General features: G+C 32.3%; 1 protein-coding gene across 1 annotated transcript; it reads left to right on the forward strand.

The window, feature by feature from the left end:
* Positions 1-617: 617 nt before the first annotated feature.
* On the forward strand, positions 618-3,486 carry LOC134692981 (uncharacterized). Its single transcript, XM_063553647.1, has 2 exons — positions 618-721; positions 1,675-3,486. The coding sequence occupies exon 2, from the start codon at positions 1,771-1,773 to the stop codon at positions 3,460-3,462; it is 1,692 nt and encodes a 563-aa protein (XP_063409717.1). The 5' UTR covers positions 618-721; positions 1,675-1,770; the 3' UTR covers positions 3,463-3,486.
* The last annotated feature ends 3,457 nt before the right edge of the window (positions 3,487-6,943 follow it).

The following is a 6,943-nucleotide window of genomic DNA, read 5'->3' on the forward strand; positions in this document are numbered from 1 at the left end:
ATCACAACATATAAAAACATACGATAAAATATCAATTAGCAGACTTAACTCAATCAAAAAACGTATGATTACACAAAGAACGAATAAATTTGATCTGCGATATCTGAATACAAATGCACAGTTAATTAAATATTAGAGACAAACAGTCATGACCAAAAGGCTATAAAACAAATTCAAACACACTGAGAAATATTTAACCAATCAATGTTCACTTTAGAAAAAAACCGTTTTTTTATAATCTTGAAGTTTATACAAATGTTAACAGTTAACAGTTTATACAAATGTTAAATGTTAACCATTTTAACAGTGCTTATGTATAACCTGTTATAAAACTTATGTATATATGCGCACACCTAGCATGAAATAGCAACTAATAGATTAGGTAAGAAGCAGTGAAGAAGCCTTCTTGTAACTGTACTGTATTCTCGATGTACGATGTATAATTGGCACGTTCTTTTGTTTGTTGTTATGAAATATTAGTGGGTACGGGTGTATATTTGTATATATAAGAAGTGCGCTGATCTAGAAAGGCGATTCATACTTGTAGAAAGAAAGAAAAAAGCTTTGAATATTATTCATTTCATCAAAGGTAAGTTTAACATTTAAGTCACGTGATAATTTACTTCCTTGTTGACATGAAGTTCACCTGTATAATAAGCACAGTACTTTACACCTGTAACTAATGAATGCTCTGCCTCCTTCGTAAGATCTCTGTTTTCAGGTATGTATGTCTTTTTCGGCATCTCTGTCTTTATGTTTTCCTTAAACCACTATCAGCTATTCATGTTGTTTGCATATATAGAATATATATAACAACATGAACAATGCTGGCGATAAAAGTTTAGTCAAAAAGACATCTGATCAGCTATCGAGATAAACATCGAAGACTGCCGACGGTCACATAAAGCGAAATGAATTTTAGCATCGTGCAATAGGTTTTTCTTTTTTTTTTTTTTTTTTTAGGTCTGTTTGATTTCATGCTGAGGATAAAGAAATAAGACAATCATCGTATCAGTTTTCTTACTGGTTTGATGCCACTGCTGGTGGACGGTTTGTCCCCCAAGGTATCACCAGTATCCCAGGCAAAGATTACCTTAGCCGTATTTTGCACAACGTTTTTGGAATTTTGGGTCCTCAATGCTCTTCAACTTTAACACTTGTATGGATTTCTAACTCTTTTTTTTTTTTTTTTTATCTGAACGATGATTAGTCGTATGTAGATAAATCGTGCGTCTGGCTATCAAATTATAGGCCTAGTACCTTTGATAACTATTTACCTAGTACATATTAGAATGATTTTGGGACCAAAAGATGTCAACAAAATATTTCACCTATGTTTCACTTTCAATGTTGACATTATTTTTCTTTTCATGGCTGAACATTTATACATGCGTAACCAATTATTCGATAAGGGGTTAAATTGATGTTTATATGAATACGGATTCAATTAGGTCGAACTATTCACCAGTAATTTTTGTTTTACAAAACTGAACTAGACTGACTGCTTAAAGTGATATATATGTTTCACTCTCAATAATTATTGAACAAAATTTAATTTTTTTATATCTTGTAGTGAATGCCTCTTTAACATGTTTAATTAAGAATCATCATACTTTAATTTCAATATTTACATTGTGAATATGCAGTGAAAACATGCTGATTTTTTTTTCATAGGACTGGACAGAAATTTGAAGTGTATATATACTGATTAACTGGACTGATTCCATTATGGACGCATGCTGGTCTATTTCCCCATAAGTCTTGACAGTGATGACAGAAAATCCAAGGATCTGCAGTATATGTGATCTACGTCACCTTACAAAACCCTCGACCACATGGTGTTCTGAATGTGATCAGGCATTATGTGACGAGTGTAAGGAGTATCATAGTGTATTCAGGGGCACACAACACCATGCGACGATTGGAATTGATGACTACCAGTCATTGTCTCAGTCAGTTACCGTGTACAGTAACCACTGTAGTACGCACAATGATAAGTACCAGATGTATTGTCAAACCCACGACATACCTATCTGTATCTTCTGTGTAGAAGAACATAGCGAATGTAAAGATACAATTCCACTTAGTAAAAAAACAAAAGACATTAAAACATCGGATACATGGAAAGATACGGAACAAAATTTAGTAGATATTGATGAGAACATATATCAAATGGAAGCAGAAGTTAAAAAGAATATAGAAGAGATTGGGGAACAAAAGGGATCAATTTTAACGAATATAAGTCGAGTTCGACAGGAAATCAATGATCACCTTGACAAATTAGAAGAACGCTTGCGAAATGAGGTAACCAAGATAGAGGACCAGTCTACTAGCAAAATGAAAGATACATTACAAATGTTGGATAAAAAGAAAACCGAACGTTTGAAATACCAACAACAACTTCAGGACATGAAGAAGCATGCGTCAGATCTGCAGACATATCTCGGTCTTCATCAGATTTGTTCTGAAATCGTTAAATTGGAATCAAGTTTGCAATCTTTTATTGAAAACGGAAGCTTGGACAAAGTTGTTGTTATCTGCTCCATAAACAAGTCGCTTAATAATGTAACAAGAAGCATCCAAACCTTTGGAACTGTATGTGAGAAAAAAATCTCTACTAGTACAAATTACATACGCCAGAAAGATAAACAAGCACAGATTATAGGAGTTATTAATTGTAAATCCATTCATAATATCAAAATGAAATTGATTAAAAAATTTGATATTGACGCAAGAGAAATTAGGGGGTGTGATATATTTCCAGATAAAAGAATGGTCTTTAGTGACTATGACGCCCGACAAAAACATATAGTTATCACGGACACAAATGGAAAGCAACCGTTTAAGTTGTCTCTTGCTCCATCTGATGCATTTGATATTGTGTGTATAGATAATAGCACTGTAGCTGTGACATCAGGTTATTATGGTTGTAAATTAAACATAGTTGACATAAAGAGTAAAACTGTTAAACGTTACATACCTACAGAGAATCGATGTTATGGTATTACATATAGTGAGGGATGGTTATTCTACTGCGTCGAGGGCAAAGGAATCTTTAGGGTAGATCCAAAGGATTCAAGTGTGAAATGCATTGTAAAATGTGATTTGCCTATGTTGTCATATGTGTCATCATTCAAGGACAAATTGTATTATACACATAGAGACAAAAGCACGGTTATATGCTGTGATATCGATGGGAAGATAAATTGGACATTTGAAAACAAAAGTAATTTAATGAAACCTGGTGGTCTTACTGTGGATAATGAAGGGAACATTTACATTGTCAGTAGTCACCACAACAGTGTTCTCGTACTTTCCCCTGATGGTCAACAGTCCAAAACACTTATCTCTGAACATAGCGAGTTTAATAGACCCCATACGTCAAAGTTTGATAAGGATAGAAATCAAATGCTGATTGCAAATGAAGGGAATACTGCATTTCTGTTTGACATATACCGATGATTTTCCTTCCTCGCCATAACTCATGTAAAACATCAATATGACCGTGAATATTCTCTGTATTCGCATATCATTCCAGACTTTCATTGTTTGATTTTCACCATTTTATGTGTTTTTGTTACACTATTTGGATTAAACTATATTACAGTCAATATTGCTTGTTTTAATTCTTTTATAGTCTAGGATAATCTTAATCAAAAAGAATTGTTGTTTCAACAAAGAGTTTACGAAATCTGACAAAAAACCACGATAGATACAATTCTATTTAAATCAGTCTCGTACTTTTCTTTACTATAGTGGAACCCGTCAATAATAAGGCTAGTGTAAGTTCTTTTTAGTCATTTAGATGTCAAGTTCATAACATTGTGAATATTTTGCTAATAACACTATCTTCAAACTCACGACAAAAATATCAAACTACAAGGAGATTCAAAATTGAAAGTCCCTTTTCAAATGGAAAAATCAAAAACTCAAACACATCAAACAAAATGAAAGCTACGTAGAAACTGGTTGATTATACCTTGATTTTTAAAAAGTATATTTTAAAATCTATTTCAGGAAACATTAAAATTTACGATAGTCATGATGAATTGGTTATTCGTTTATATTTTTGACAATGTGTTGATACTATATTAAGTAGATACATTTAAAATTTAACGTTTATTGCATTTTTTTCTTTTACTTATTTAAGGACAACTTGTCTTTAAAGTTAAATGGATGCCCAGGGCTTGGAAATAAATTGCAGACAAAACAATTTGTAACATAAATACTGACTAGGGTGTTGCAGTTTATGTTTTTGTATATTTATATTCTCATGAAATTGACAGGTTTGCTAGTGATAATAACCATCTACTGCCTACCTGGGTTTTATTATAGAAAATGGAATATAATGGATATCAGTGCATTCACTGTTTATTGGTACGGTCTAAATGTGTTGTTTGTTCCACAGTTTGCATGTGATTGAAAGTGGCTATGAAAAGCTTACGGTACTATTGTTCTATATTTGTGGAGATCGGCGAATTATAAATCGTTTTCGTGTAAAAAAAACCAGGATAAAATTATTAATGAGGTGTGGGTTTCAGTTACTATTAAATTTATCAAGGGAGCTATTCGGTTTTGGTAATATAGATTTACCATTTAGGTTGTGGCTCTTGGAATGAATATTAAGGTGATATTATTAAACAATTACTAATTACTTTCATAGGTTGTTATTTTTTACATAGTTTAAATATTTTATTGCAGAAATTATGTATTCCTTTTTCTCTTTCTTTTTCTTCATTATGTGTTACATTTCTGACTTATGTTTAACTTTGAAAGAAATCACAAATTTACTTTAATAATGACAACAGTGGTGTACCGATATTCAAAAGTAAAAAAAAAATTTCAAAAAAAAATCAGGGTTATAAACTGAAACCGAGAGGAACAAATCAACTGTAAGAGGAAAACAAAGGAAAAACTAGAACACTCGAGAACATTAAAAACAAAAGCCAAATACTTACAAACGAACTATTGGATTACAAATGCCATGTTCCTGACTTGGTACAGAATATGTTAAGAAAAAATGGCGTGTTGAACCTGGTTTAATGGCTAGCCAACCCTACCACTTGATGACAATGTTGAAATATATCGCTCAAATGACAACAGTATGTGATAGAAATACAGCACAAAAACATGCAAGAACATTCATTCAAGAGAAACGCGATAAACAAATAATGTTATACTCGTAGAAACAGGGCAACTGCAGAACAACAACTTACGTATTCTATCAACGACAGACACCACAGGATATTACAGTGACGTTCTGTAATTTACGTGCAATCTCGAACTTTATACAACTATTTTCACAAGACTCGTCCAAACTAGTTTCATGACAGTGATGGTATGGAAAAACAATTTTATAGTTATTTGGACTACAAACTATAAGACATTTATCCAACCTAAACCATAACAGAAACATCAGAAAAAAGTACATGAACGTTGGGTGTACAAAATACTGAGACACGTCGTATATAACAATGCAAGTTCACACTCGCTATAACTGTCATGGTCAAAACTATATTAGTAAGTATGCTTTAACGAATGTTCAGAATAAATGTACAGAGTAACCAATATGATCTCGACAGGTATTTAGCCATATGTCCTATTTTTTTTATGCTTTTTGGGACGAGCTGTTGGCTCTTTTTGTTGTTTTTCTTCATTAACCAATTAAGTCATTAGGATTTGAAATAACTTCAATAAAGCGGAGAGACCAAAAACAAACAACAATCAAAACAATTTAGTCAGAATTATAGACAGAATACTATAAAACCAAAACGAGCATAACAGATAAAATTACTGACTGACAAACTGTGGATTGAACATTAATCTTTATTTAATATCGATAAGAAGGAGACTCCTACCTATCGATATCGAAATTATGAAGTCACATTGAATGCCAATTACAGTTTAGAATGATTAGACACGAATTTGAAAATATGACGGTACATTGCACGTTGGTTTGAGGAACATACCTCAATCTGGCTATTATAATAAATCCAAATATTAGAGATAGAGAGACATCATGTAACGACGTGACATCAGACTCTGGTATGCGTAGCGAACAAGCTAGTTGGCATATAAACTTGTTAGTTTTCTCGTTTAAATTGATTTACATTTGTCATTTAGCTGACTATGTGGTATGGACTTTGTCCATTGTTGAAGGAAGTATGAAGACATATAGCTGTTAATTTCAGTGTCATGTGGTCTCTTGTGTAGAATTGTCTCGGTGGCAATCATACCACATCTTATTTTTAACATTGTCAGTCAAAAAAAGGAAATTATGGAAAAAAATCGATTCAATATAAATATTAGTACATTTATAAGTTTAGCAATTTGAATATTGACGGAATTAGAAATCATTCTAAAACTGTCGTTCAATCTCCTTTGACAAAGTTGACCTGATATGGGTTTTGCCTTTGTTATGTCCCTTTAGGTCACATGACTTTTCACGTGTTCAAGTATTTATCCTTATCATGATTATTAAAATGTAGTTGCTGAGAGTTCGCAATGAAGGCACACAAAAAAGATAATCGGACTCACCAAATTTATATAAACTGCAGTGTGTAAGCAATGTTATTATGCCTCCTAGTTTTATAATTATATCATGTATATATAAGAACAGGTAAATGATAATAAAACTAGAAAAATGGACTCTTTCCTGTTAAAGCCTCGCCTTATGAGTATTGATAGTATTGGATCCGTAATACAAATGAAAGAAGAAGGAAGACTATATGAGTGACAAATCGACAACAAAGAATATAGCGATAAAAAATAATAGATGTTCTATTAAAAAAAAACAATCACGAGATGCGAAATGTTTTGTTTTGGAGGAAGTAAACGTTATTCGTCCTCCATATACTATTCATTGTTATGTGATTATTAAGTAACCTGTGCAATTTAAACAAAGAAATTGAGCTTATCTCACTTGGATTTGGCGTTAAAAAAA

The sequence above is a fragment of the Mytilus trossulus genome, chromosome 12, assembly GCF_036588685.1.
Source record: "Mytilus trossulus isolate FHL-02 chromosome 12, PNRI_Mtr1.1.1.hap1, whole genome shotgun sequence".
Lineage (NCBI taxonomy): Eukaryota > Metazoa > Mollusca > Bivalvia > Mytilida > Mytilidae > Mytilus > Mytilus trossulus.

Bases quoted from the DNA above. Each gene is read 5' to 3' on its own strand.
- LOC134692981 (XM_063553647.1), top strand. From the start codon at position 1,771: ATGACAGAAAATCCAAGGATCTGCAGTATATGTGATCTACGTCACCTT.